General features: G+C 32.7%; 1 protein-coding gene across 2 annotated transcripts in view; it reads left to right on the top strand.

Annotated features, from left to right (window-relative positions):
- The window catches only part of LOC127706372 (uncharacterized), a 91,342-nt gene that overhangs the window by 58,222 nt on the left and 18,830 nt on the right, over window positions 1–14,290 (top strand). The window contains exon 1 of one of the 2 annotated variants that reach the window (XM_052210949.1): window positions 12,417–12,535. The exons of the other annotated variant lie outside the window; for it this stretch is intronic. Within the exon in view, the coding sequence (XP_052066909.1) occupies window positions 12,533–12,535 (3 nt within the window). The 5' untranslated portion in view covers window positions 12,417–12,532. Of the gene's footprint in view, window positions 1–12,416; window positions 12,536–14,290 lie in introns of those variants that run through there. 2 annotated transcript variants of the gene reach the window in all.

The following is a 14,290-nucleotide window of genomic DNA, read 5'->3' as shown; positions in this document are numbered from 1 at the left end:
GACTCCTTACTTGGGACAGGCTTAAACATGTTTTGTGAGATCTCAACCCTCCCCCTATACCTCTAGGCAATGTAGAAAAAACAAGCACACAGCAATACGCACAGTAAAACTCAGTTTAACAGAATTCCGAATCCGATGTCAAAATAGGTAACAGAAGAAACTAATCAAAATGACAATGATACATACATTAACAAAGGACTACTAGCAGTTACAGACATGCCAGCTCCAGACCTCAATTAAATTGATTGAAAGATTATGTCTTCATCATATGAAGGAGTAAACATGTAGGAGAAGGAGATATTTATTTGTGTTTTAGTGTGCCTGTGATTCCCTTAAGGACACCGAGAAAATGATGATGATATTACAAAAGCTGCACAAAGGTAATATATGATTATGATGGTGTGAAAATCTAAATAAAGTAGTAGGACGTTAAGAAAAATTAAGGCTACAAAACTAGTACCCGTCAAATAAAGCACTACAAAGGTCAATGCTTACATAAAGGGAATACCAAATTCGTTATAAAAATATTAGGTGTTTAATAGCTGTATATGTTAAATATTATGACAGAGATTGACTAATCTATGATATGGGTTTAAGAGGTGAAGCGGATTCGAATTTAAACTATAGAAGTTTGATATAATAAGTCCATGTCTATGTCATCCCAAAGTAAACAAAAGTCTATCTGATGATGAAATGGAAAAGAATGTGCAAAAGTACATCAGTAGGGTAATATTCAGTAGAAGTTTTACAAAATTCCGCCAACGGTTCAGTAGCAATTGTAGATACAACAGGGGACAGAAGAACGAACGAAAAAAGAACAGATGGACTGCTCAATCAATTTATACTACCTTCCTTAGGAAGCTGGGAAGGTTCATAAAACATTTATTGGTACATTTACTCTTATTTTACACGTATGCGTCCATGGCCATGTACTTGCAGGTTTGCTCAACCTTTCTAATGTTATAATAACGGATGTCAATTTACAACCAAAGATTATATTATGTTGTTTGAATGCTGTATTGTTCATATAGTTTTAAAACGACAGTGTCTGTTGTTTCAGATAAAGTTAGTATCAAAAATTGTATATGACTTTTCAACCGAAAGAGGGTAAATAAGATTTGTGCACAATCCAGCTTATATCTCCTTTTGAATTACACAGGAATATCATTTTTAAGTCCCACCATTAGCTCGATTGTCTACTACGAAATTCAGGTCAATCAGATATGCAAAGCCAATGTTATCACAATTTGTGATAGACGCATTTCCTGCACTGAACTAATTTTCTCTCTCGGTTACTCTCACATACGACAACAGTTTTATCCTCACGTGTGAACCGCCTAGTCCTTTGTTGTGTAAGTCGTTATAATACTGTAACACGTTATATGGCTACCTACAGATAACAAAAATAAAGTGTTTTAACATTGCAATTTAAATTATTCCAAAAGACAAACGTATACTCAATGTACTTGTATTATGTAAATGCCTTAGTACACATGTATTTTAAAGCAAAAATATGAAATATATTGTTGTATTAGCCATAAACAAATACACCCATTCATCCAAAAGACCAATACTCAAAGTTGTTTACTTCAACAGACATGTAAAATTGGTTTAACTCATTCATGTAAGAACAACAACTACATGCATTAATTTTGCATATTTTAAGCAGATTACGAACATACAAACGAACAAATAATTATGTGTTTTAACAAATGATTAAACATCGTTATTAGTAAAATGCTTCAGTAACAAACCAACAGAGTAAATGTATGCATAACTGTGTATGAAATTCGGAATATCTATGTATTAGAGCTGATAAAAACTGTTTGCTATGTAATGTTTAATGTGCATCTATCTTCGCTCTACATTTTAAAATTGCAAAATAACTTTTGCCATTCTTATTTGTAGCGGCTTTTGTTTAAAAAAGGAGACTCCTTGTCAGTGAAGATGAGGTTTTGTTTCTGGAAAAACAAATTCTGATTAGAAAGAAAAATTATGCTTAAAAAAAAACAACATTTAACTTGTTGCTGAAGCTTTTATCACTCGTTCGAATATTCAGTATAGTTCAATGATCAAATACAAAAAAGACATGCATTTTTAGTTCATAAGAATAAGTGTAACCCTACATTTTACGTGACCCCAGCCAGAACCTCGTCAGGAACTGTCTTAAGTGAAACACGAATGTACAGTTGTCTTCAAAGACATTTTGTATTGATAGCATATTTGTGGAATTTAATTTCAACTTTACTAAACTTAAGAGTATTTGAGCTTCTCATATATAATAGACACTGTGCTAGTTATTGAAATTAAATTAAATTGTTTGATTTGGTAGGCTGATGTTTCATGAATGTATACCCTAAACCTTCTGATTTGTAGAGATACGCACTTGTTTTCCAGAAAGGGTTATAAGACAAAAGGAAAACAATACAACCATAAACCGACGAGAAAAACAGAATAATACCAAATGCAAATGAAATAGTGACCAGTGTACACTTAAATGCTCCAGTGCGTAAACTTTCGCTGATCAACAAGTAGCACCTGCCGTGATAATTATGAGATCAGAAAATATCGTGATAATTCGCATTTGGTAATGTCACAGTTATAGCCAAGAGCACTAGTAAATGCATTTAAGTTTTAAACGGCCATTTTGATCTTAACATCATCTGAAAACTAAGAAGTCATCTTCAGTCAATTTGTCAATTTTTAGACTTATCCATTGCGGTAAAATCAGGTGTGACATATTTATTCCATAACTGAAATCAAATAATGCTGGCGTCTGCAAAGATAGAAGGGTTTTAACTATACAATTTAGAACCAATGGCCCAAAATGAAGAAGAGACAAAGAGGATATTCAAAAATCATTAACCGAGCAGAAGCTGACAAATATAACTGTATATTTGTTACATAAACCGAGTTTTCAACGTTTTTTTAACTGGATCTAGAGATATACATCAAGATAATAAATAGAAACTGAGGGAATCGCGTAATAACCTATAGTAGCCAGACAAGCTTAAGGTTTGTTGAAAGGGTAGCTATCCCTTGTTGCTTTAAACTCTCTGTACTTTGTTTTACAGCAAGCCTCATGAAGTGTATCCCGGAATATCCGTTGGGAATCCGTTTCATATTTTTTTTCCAAACCAGGTGATCGGAACAGTGCTTTGGTACTGTCGTAACTTACTAACATTATGTCTGTGGGCATTGATGTCAAGGGTCTGCCACTAAGAAAAAACCTGCAAGCAAAAGATAAGACGATTTTGTTTACTTTTTATGCATTCTAAACATAAATTGCACGACTTTGCCCTCAGCAGAGCTATAGAAAACAGTACATTAACGGATGTTGCACGGACATTTTGTATGAATAAAGTTCATAGGCACTTTATCGTACACCTTGTGACCTAATTACCTGGTTTTATAAATATAATTATATTTATGAAAAAGCTAACTATGTCCCAAAATGCTGAAATTAAATAAAGTGTCTACGAAGTTACTGACTGCAAGAGTAATGCAACCATAAAATGTTTCCATATAAAACCTTTCATGTGTTTGATTAGCGCTAAAGTTAAGCTGATATATTTCGAATTGTCTTAATCAAACTAGTATACGAAGGATTTCCCCTTTTCTCTTCATGATAGCTATTAAAATTTGAAATTACTACGAAAGAGGACATAAACTAATTTCTAGACTATTAAACTATTATAATAGCAAATATAGATTAAAGGTAATTTATTTGCTTATCACTTTAAGAAGTCCCCCTCCCATCCTACTTTACTATGAATCAAAGAAATAAGCAATGATTGTACTCGAACATAGCTTATAAAATTGAGAAGCGCTAGTGTTAACTCAACATGTCTGATTTATCAAAGAACATCGTAGTACATAAACCGGTATGTACATTTAATTTGTGTTCAATCTTTTAAATTATGCAATCGTCATTTAAAGGCACAATGTATTACTTTCCAATCAAAAATGTAGTAAAAGTCAGAAGTAACAGAAGAAACGGGATAGTAACAACCAGCCGTATAGTTTTTCTGCACTTGTAGTCAGATATTCACTTAAAATTGAAAATTTAAATTTCTGTCAGTTTGCAATACAAAAGGAAATACAATCAATGGAGTCTTCCATGTTGTAAAGTCACAGATAGGTATTTGGGTGACAGAAATTTTTACTCAATAGTGTTTATTTTTGTGTTGCACTCTGCTATGCAGAATAAGAAAGAACATCGCAATGTTCGGATTAAAAATTAATAATAACCTTACTCGATAGAACGCAGAGACTTGTTCACGATATTCATGTGATATATCAAAGAGTTACCAATACGAACGTTATAACATTAACCGTACCAATTTTATTGAACTAGATGCGCACATCGACAATTACTGTCTCTTCAGTAATGCTCCAGGCCAAAATATTTGAATATAAGAAAAACTAATACAAACTTTAGAGCTTAATAAACCAACAGACTAAAATTAAAGGTAAGCCCACAGAAGGAATAGAGCTATGCATGAGGTTAGTACATCCCTTAATTTAAATTTATTTCGAAATTTTATAACACAAAATTTTAATAGCACGAAATCCGTATGTTCATTCTGGGCTGGAAAAACGAAAAAGTGGTATATGAATACAAGGATTAGACATAGCTCATCTTTACAAGGAATACATTAGATATTGGTAAGTATTCAGATCTCTTTTGTGTGTACACGTATACACGTATAACATTTGAATATCAATGTCATGCCTCAGTTACAGGTATACTAAAAAGTGATTACATTATTTCAATGACTTAAGATTTATCGAACTACCCTCATTTATGTATCAACGACCAGAGTGAACCAGTTTATATTTTTTCATTTTATCCGCCTGAGACAAAGCGAAAAAAAGCGATCAATCATCTTTTTTTCCATGTCGTCGGCGTCAACTTTTAAATTCAGTCTGCGGGTATAGTTAACAACATGAACAATAATGGACGAAATTTTGATGCAGTTTAAGATACAGTTTGATGTTAAAGTTTTAGACATCAGTAACTTTGTAAACACGTCACGGAATTATCTCGAATTTTGATAGAAGATTTTTCATGGTCAAGAAATAGCACTTGAAGAAACTTGTTGCGTATTTTATACGTTCCCGTCTTTCGCGTGTTTGAAATGTGTCTAACTGATAAATAGACTTTACCTTTCGGTGGACAACATAAAACTTTTATACTGACAATAACCATTGCAATTGAGACACATGGTTACGTGAAAGCTCTTTACGATATTTGTTTTGTTTGATATCATCTAAAACACGCGTAAGCGATAATTTGAATTACAAATCAATAGGACAACTATTTAAGAACAGACATCTAATCATGAGTATTTTGAAAACTCGTTTCTAAGCTTTTTGTTAATCAATGGATAATACCGTGATAGACAAAATTACAAAATACTGATAATGAGGGTTTTTGCATATTGATACTGCAATATATGGAGCATTTCGTCGAGTTCAAAAATACCTGTATTCCTATTAAGCATCTTCACCGTAAGCCAAAACTGAAAATGAAACCAAAACCGATACCAAAACCAAAATAAAGAACAGTTAGGTAGGTTGAAATCATTCTCTATTAATATGAGTGTGAACTGAATCAGTCTATTTATTTATATTGTTCTAGATCTCAAAGTATAATATGAATGACTACTTGACACATCAATTCACATAATTTATTTGAATAGTGAAGATTAATTCAACCTCTACTGAATACACTAGTACAAGTGATATACAATTTGTCGATATGACTTTTAATATTATATACATTTATCATTACATTAAGCATGTTTCGTCGAAGGGACTGTGCTGCATATAGTTAACTTTTGTATTCGTCTAATTGAATGTTTTACATACAGGGCCAGCTGAAGGACGCCTCCGGGTGCGGGAGTTTCTCGCTGCATTGAAGACCCATTGGTGGCCTTCGGCTGTTGTCGGCTCTATGGTCGGGTCGTTGTCTCTTTGACACATTCCCCATTTCCATTCTCAATTTTATACATACATACGCTGAGTTTGAATCAACATATGTCATGATAACATTGAGAATGGAAATGGGGAGTATGTCAAAGAGACAACAATCCGACCAAAGAGCAGACAACAGTCGAAGGCCACCAATGGGTCTTCAATGCAGCGAGAAAATTCCGCACCCGGAGGTGGTCTTCAGCTGGCCTCTAAATAAAATTGTGTGCTAGTTCAGTGAAAATGGACGTCACACTAAACTCCAAAACATACAAATGAACTAAAATTAAAAACATGCTAGACTAACAAAGGCCAGAAGCTCCTGACTTGGGACAGGCGCAAAAATGTGGAGGGGTTAAACATGTTTGTGAGATCTCAAACCTCCCCACAAACCTCTAGCCAATGTAGAATAAAGAAACACATAGCAATACGCACAGTAAAACTCAGTTTAAAAGAAGTCCGAGTCCGATGTCAGAATAGGTAACAAAAGAAACTATGCAAAATGACAATGATACATAAATGCACAAAGGACTACTAGCAGTTACTGACATGCCAGCTCCAGACCTCAATTAAACTGATTGAAAGATTATGTCTTCATCATATGAAAATCAAGTACAATCCCTCCCGTTAGGGGTTTAGTATCATACCAACATAAAATATATGAGAAGAACATAACCCTATCATGCCAACAACCGGTTTTAGAATAACTGTGTTTATTTCCGATGCAAAGACCCTATGAGTGAATCAATATTAATACCAAAATATGCAATCCTTAATGACTTCACAACAGTATCGTAACTATATCCTTTCCGAATAAGTCTGTTTAAAGGTTTGGTTAGCTTTTGAGGTGAATGCCGACATTTTCGTGCTTTCTAAAGAATATTACCATAAAATATTGGATGTGAAATACCTTAACGTATAAGATGTCTGCATGTTGATTTATATTTACAAATGATGTCCTTGTACCGATGATAAAATTTAGTAAATGTTTTGACTAGTTTGTGATATCGAAAACCCTGGTGTAATAATTTTTCAGTAATACATAGATTTCTTTCGTTGAAATCAAATACGTTGTTACATACACGAGCGAATCGAACAAGTTGGGATATATATACACCATAAGATGACGACAAGGGAACGTTACCATCTAAAAATGGATATTTAACAATAGGAAATGAAAAATCATCTCTTTTATCATAAATTTTGGTATTAAGCTTCCCGTTTAAGATAAAGATATCAAGATCTAGGCCTCATTTGAACAATTTATTACCAGGTTTTTGATTGTACCAAGTGTACTAGTAAGTAGAATAGACAGTTTAGTTGTGGAACAATGGCTTGAAGACGAAATAAATCTATAGTTGTATGGAGTTTTATGCAGCTTCGGAAGCCAGTACATAGTTGGAACTTTCATTGTATTTGGTTCTGCTTGTAAAGAGGTAGCTAAAAGTTTATGTTTGTTACAGATGTCATTTTCCGAAAATGGAGTCAGTTGGAATGTTGGTGAATTCGTGATTTCCTTTTGTAGAACATCAATGTAAAATTTACGTCAAACAATAATGATATTGTTAGCAGCCTTATCAGCCGGCACAAAAATATATTTCATGGCGAGTTCTTTTAGCTTATGTTTGATACGGGAAATTGGGCTATTATGGTTGTTGTTAGGAGTGAAATGATCTTTAAAATGTTGAATACGTATATCAACTATGTTCATTACCGAATAAAAAAAAAGAATCTAATGATTTCTTGTCAGCTTTTTCTCGTGTTATCCATTTAGAGCAGTAAGTACGGAGTGAGTCGTGGATGATATTTTGACACTCATTCCAATTAATAATTGACGGGGGAAGATATTTAGGTCCTTTACTGAGGAATGATTTCTACTCTCGGTCACGAATGATGTTAAGGTCTCCTGTTATAACATGGGAGCTGGGGCCATAAATGTATTCGGATTTACTGCAATTTCATGAGGTAGGTTTATTGTCACTGATATTAACATCTTTACACACTTCGCTGTAATTAAACACATATTTCCGGGTAGATTTTTTGTAAACATAACAAAAAAAGAGGGAGTTCAGTATTATCAAAATAGCCTGGAATTTGTTCTTTAACAGAATGATCATTAAAAATACCGGCAATATTTACAAAATCAAAACCTTTATTGACATATTTAATTTTAATAAAATATTTTTTGTGATCTTAAGGGCGATCAATTTTGGGAAACAATTTAGAATAACAATATGCAATTATGATTTGGACGATTTCATACTTAGGACTGCAATATGGAATTGTGTTGCATTCCTCCGAAATTTGATGTAATTCATTAACAGGCAAAGAACAGAGCTTGGTTGATAAATAGTGCCTACCGTTGTTTTTTGAAAAAGAAATTAGGTCCGAAATATTTGTATTGTTATTACGAAATTTTCTTTGATTGTGATTTATTCTACGCCTATGAGAACGGTTTTTACGTACTGTTTTAGAAACTATATCCAAAATGTTAACAGAACCTGTTCTAAATATATTACCAATTCCCATGATATTGTCGTTAAGACCGAGAAGATAGACTGTCTGTAATTCTTTAATCCAATTTAATTCAATTATTTTTCGTGATCGTACAAATTTTGAATGAGATTCCCCAGGCTGCTTATTAACTACTTCTAAAGGTTGAACTGTTAAATATTTAAAAGGATGATTGTGCTTCTTAAGGTGTTGATAAATGATACTTTTGAATTTATGGGGTCATTTAAAACGATAAAGGTGTTCTTGCGTGCGTTTTGATAAATATCGTTCAGTTTCACCTACGTACTGAATACCGCATCCCGGTTTGTTTCATGTGAGTAAATATATAATACTGTTAGTTTTTCAAGTGATATCAGTTTCAAAATTTAGGGAAAATGTGCGACCATTAAACGTGGACCTTACTGTATTGTTAGTGGAAAAACGGGGACATGTAAGTCATTGTTTGGCATGACACTTATAGATAGAGGGGAAAACACGATTTTTGTTATTAAAAATGTTAGCGATTGTAGTATTTTTAGATAATCGATTTTGAAGATTGAGACGTGTAGATACCCTTTGAACGAGTTTAGTATTAAGTATTTTTCCATTTCGAAGTTTCATGATTTGTTTTTTGTTATATGTTTTACCAATTGAAAGGAGCAAACAATGGCGTCCAGAATATGAGCCAGCAAACAGGAATATAAAAAAGTAAAAATGATAAAACTCTTATGTCCACATAAAATAGTTTAGCTACTACAAAGGTTAAGCAAAAAAGACGAAAATTGGAAGGCACTGACTAATGTTTTATTTAGGCAATATATATTCTTTCATATGATCTAGTCAGACCATTTAAACCGATTACTACCTAATCAAGGAAAAATAACAGCACTTTATAAATTTATTGCGTTTATAGCGCTTATCTTGATGTACCTGCATTAGGAACGCTCATACTAAAATAGTGAAAGCCAAGGATTATAAGTACCTAAATGCATGCGGTAACACAGGTGATGGGCTTTATCACCAATTTGGACCCACAATAATACAACCAAATCTAAAAAGAGAATGATGTTTCCGATGAGTTTAAGGCAAACAAATTTAACAAATACCAGCAAAGTAATTGATAGCTTTAATAAAATATAATGCATCCTCATGAGAGCGCTAAAGAGGACAAGTCTAATGCATAAAGCAGCAGACAGAGTAATCTTCGGATATCCTTAACATTGTTAAGATGTTACTTTACGATTCAACAAATGCCTTTGTTGTCTGATGTTAACCAACCTTTAGTGTATAGAAAAGTATTAACAAAAATACCGAACTCCAAGGTAAAGTAAAAAAGGGGGAAGTTCATAAAACCTGACAAAATCAAACGCTCGACGATATCAACCAACGAAATGAATGGAAAAGAATTGTCCTTTTCCCGATTATAAAGCTATCCACCTATTAAAATATTCATCAGGTTTTTTTAATCGGTAATTACATTGCCCTCTGCTGAAGAACGATACAATATAAAAAGAGGATTGTCAAGAGTTTGAATGAACAGTTAGATCCTTTTGATTTCTCCCTTAATAGAAAATACAGAAAACCTGGCTTTTTGTTATATTGGAAATTATTACATACATTACATTTATTCTGGTCATGAGATACCTTAATGAAAATCAGTCATCTGAAATCTGGCTTTCTATGTGACAATAATGACGCGATGACTTCTAAGATTGATGCAGGCCTAATATCTAGAAGAGACATTACCATTTACTCTTTATTGTCACATTGTCACATTTTCACATGAGAATTTAAGCTCACTCAACTATCCATGGTTTCGGTTTCGGTGTCAATCTTAGTTTCGGTTACGGTTTCGGTTTCGGCTTATGGTGAATATCTGATATTCGATTTATCCGAGCGAATACTGTGTACGTTTTGCTTTGAAAAAAATGTTTTCTTAGTTTCAATTGAAAACTGCAAGAGATCTTGATGTGTTTGATTCAATTTATTAACGTCGTTTCAAACAATATGACGTCGAAAGTAAGTCTGTGTAAAAGTTCCGACGCAACCAATGGAAATAAATACACCATATTTAACTGTCGAAAAATGTGCATAGATGCAACAATAGAAAATCGTTTATGTGATTGTGGTGTTAATAAAGAAACTTAATCCGAAGTAACTCGGCACCGCAGTGACATAGTTAGGGAAAACAAAAACAGGTGAAACAATGCGAAGAAATGCATGTAAAAATTGTTGCGGTGATGTTTCTTCAAATTAGGAATTGTGAAATATCCGTGAGGGAAATCAGGAATTTGACACTAATATTAATGTGAATTTGAAGTAAATAAACATTTATTAGGTCTTTCCACTTTCCTGTGGAAAGACCTATTGTATTTGTTCTGATTATTATCAATATTTTTTTCTTCCGCCAAATTTTGTTCTCACGTAAAATGTTTGTTTCGCTAAGATATTTCTTATATAGTATCATACAGTTTATGCGATTTTTATTTTCACACATTCTAAGCCGAACAATTTTCTTTGTAAAAGTTATCTCACTATTCACTGTTTATCAAGTGTGTGCATCTCCTTCGTAACAAAAAAAAAGATATCGACAAAATTCTTTTTCTAAATTGTTTGTTACATCCTCAGGAAGCGATTCGATGAAATTTTATAGGAGTTATCTACCTTTACCAAATAAATTTGTCGGTACGTTTTTTTAACTCATAAACCGTTAACCGTATAACCATGGAATCTTTTTATTTGAGGTCCCTAGGTCCTAACTTAGAAAATGAGGTCAAGGTCAAAGGTCAAGGTCAAGTTCTCAATTTTGACTTTTCCTTGTTTTTGAATTTTCTCCAACACTTTTAAAGATATATATGGATAAACAAGTGCAAAATGTTTGCTTTATTGTAATGAAGATATGTTACATTTGGTTTGAAACAATCTTATGGCATCTTATAGGAGTTAGTGCCCCTGAAATGTCTAATTATAAGGTTAATTGATTATTACTTCAACTTGGCTCATTATAAAGCCATATGACTATTTACAAAAGGTTGGGTGACATATGACCTTGAAAAATTACAACTTGGAGTGACCCTCAGACAACCGGAAATATCCATTTTTGCACTTTCTTCATGGAAAAGTACTCGGAATCCATATATTTTGTAATTTTTATACATTAACTTATCACTAAAGACTAGAATTGACTTTCGATAAACCGGAAGTGGCCAATTATCTCCTGGTTTACAGGCAAAAGTATATAGAAACTATATTTTTGGAATCAGTATGAAAGAAACTATCATATGAGACCGGAAGTGACATTTACTTTACCGGAAGTAGCTTATTATCTCCCTTTTGTCACTCAGAAGTATATAAGTCTTATTTATCGCATCAGTATGAAGAAACGGATTAGATGCCAATTTTAACTTTGAGTAAACAAGAACTAGCTTCTTTCAATACATTTTAAATTTGCTGTTGAAAGACCTTCAATTGATCTCTGAACAATTGGTTTTTAATTTCTTTTTTTTTTCTTTTTTTTAAACCAAATTCATGTCTGATTTATCATAGGTTTCAGTGATATTCCTTTTCAATCATCTTTAATTTATGAAAAAGAAATCATGCCTAATGAAAAGAGAACCGCTACACAAATTATCTGAGATTTGCTTTCAAAAGACAAAAGGAAAATCAACCTGTCAACGTGACAAAAGTCTACAAATATATACATTTAACTAAGTTTAAAACGTAGCCAGCATCTGTTGATCTTTGTGTTATATTAACTCAAATTTATTTTGACTGAATTTTCATAAACTTTTGTGTAAATTTTCTTGTTTTGCAGAAATGATCTCCTAAGCATATACTTAGACGGTTTATACATGTATAGTATTAAGTTATTTTTGATTGAGCAGATTAACATCTGCATTGTACTATAATTTAATTCATTCAATAACATAAATTCTAGTGTCGGTCATATGTTCTTAATAGTAATAGAAATAAATTAATTTTTGTGAAGCAATTTCATATATAAAGCAATATCATTACATCATAATATATTACAGAATATACTTGGAAACACTGACAGACAAATATGGTAAGTCCGGTTTCGGTATATTCCATTTGATTCAAATTACACAACATACTAACTTACAGAAATATCACAACAATTATTTTAATAAACATTCATAGTTATTTTTGAGGAAAAACATTAGTGCCAGAACACTGCTGAACAGACGCAAAATTACACAGTGTATGGCGAAACTCAGCAAAGATCCGTTGAAGTAAATTAATATGATCAATTTGAAAACATTTACCGTTACCTTGATGATATATTTACCTTGAACAATCAAAACTTTTTAAAGGAGTAGGTCCGGTAAGGGTCGATTTTGGCCTCAAAATTCAAGTTCATCTGATGAAAGATTTTGGACACTTTTTAAACACTTAAGTGTCTACTTCAGTCGATTCAATCAGTTGATGTGCAAGAATTGAACTGATTTAGTCATTAAAGAATTTACCCAAGGGAACTTATTTTTAAAAATCGAATCCAGACTGCAATTATTGTATTTTTCTAGATTTTGATAATTCAGATACACACGGGAACCTCTACACAAAAATTTACGTAAAACGACGTTTTTTGTTTCATTGGTTAAGTTGGCATTTTTTGGATGGTGATAATCTTTTGGCCTCATTTTATATTTAACAGTTTGTTCGCTATGCCGGTCTCGGAAGTTGCTACTAAAATTTCAATGAACGTTCTCTATGCACAACTGGTAAATTATGAAGTCAAGGATTTCTTTATCACAAGTAAAATAAACTTTTAAAAATTAATTATTTCATTGATGCAAAGATTTCGTTTGAATATCTGCTGTACCTCTATATTTCTTATGAAAAAAAGGGATATCACATTCTCATCTTACGGTGATGTTGTTTAAAGGACCCGTCAATTTAAAAACGATCCATGTTAACTCATTGAGTCTTTGAATAATCTTATTCTCAATGGTAATCAGTATAACAACGTAGTAAGATCTTAACGTATTGTTCTTATCGGTACTTACATTGATTTTGTTTTTGAAAAATTCAACCATAACTAAATATATATTGCTATATATGTACAGTTATCATGGTTATGAGTACTCGTGATCGTACATCCTGTCGATAATGTTTACTTATATTTTATATTGCACAAGGACATGCGTTTCCCGGGCCGTTTACGACGTCTTTACACTGAATATGTTGGATTTGGATGCGTACTGATTGCTACTTTATCTAGGAGAACATGATTTATGTATTAGTAGCCATTTTCTTTAAGCTACCTTTCAGTAACTGTTAGTACTCTTATATCGCTAATTTGTTTCTTTTTCTTATGTTATAAAAAAATGAGATGTGGTATGATTGCCAAAGAGATAACTATCCACCTAAGTTCAAATGAAGTGCATGTAAGTAGTTATAGGCAGACGAACAGCCTTCAACAATGAGAAAAATCATACCGTATAGTCGACTATAAAAGGCCCCAACATGAAAATATGAAATAATTCAAGCGAGAAAACTAACGGCCTAATTTATAACAAAACAATTTACGAAAAACAAATATGGCATTCATGAACCAACGACAACCACTGAACTATAGGACTTTGAACTGGCACAAAAAGAATATGACAGGGTTAAACATGTTTGTGAGCGATCAAACCCGCCGCCTAACCCAACAATGGTGTTACAGCACAACATAAGAACAAACTATAAAAATCAGTTGAAAAGGGCTAAACTCATCAGATCGATATAATAAAGCAGAAAAACATTTAACAAAAACACAAACCGGATGTGGTAGGGTATTTGTACATCCCAAACAACA

Source organism: Mytilus californianus, unplaced genomic scaffold (genome assembly GCF_021869535.1).
Source record: "Mytilus californianus isolate M0D057914Y unplaced genomic scaffold, xbMytCali1.0.p SCAF_6, whole genome shotgun sequence".
Lineage (NCBI taxonomy): Eukaryota > Metazoa > Mollusca > Bivalvia > Mytilida > Mytilidae > Mytilus > Mytilus californianus.
This window is presented reverse-complemented; position numbering and strand designations above follow the sequence as displayed.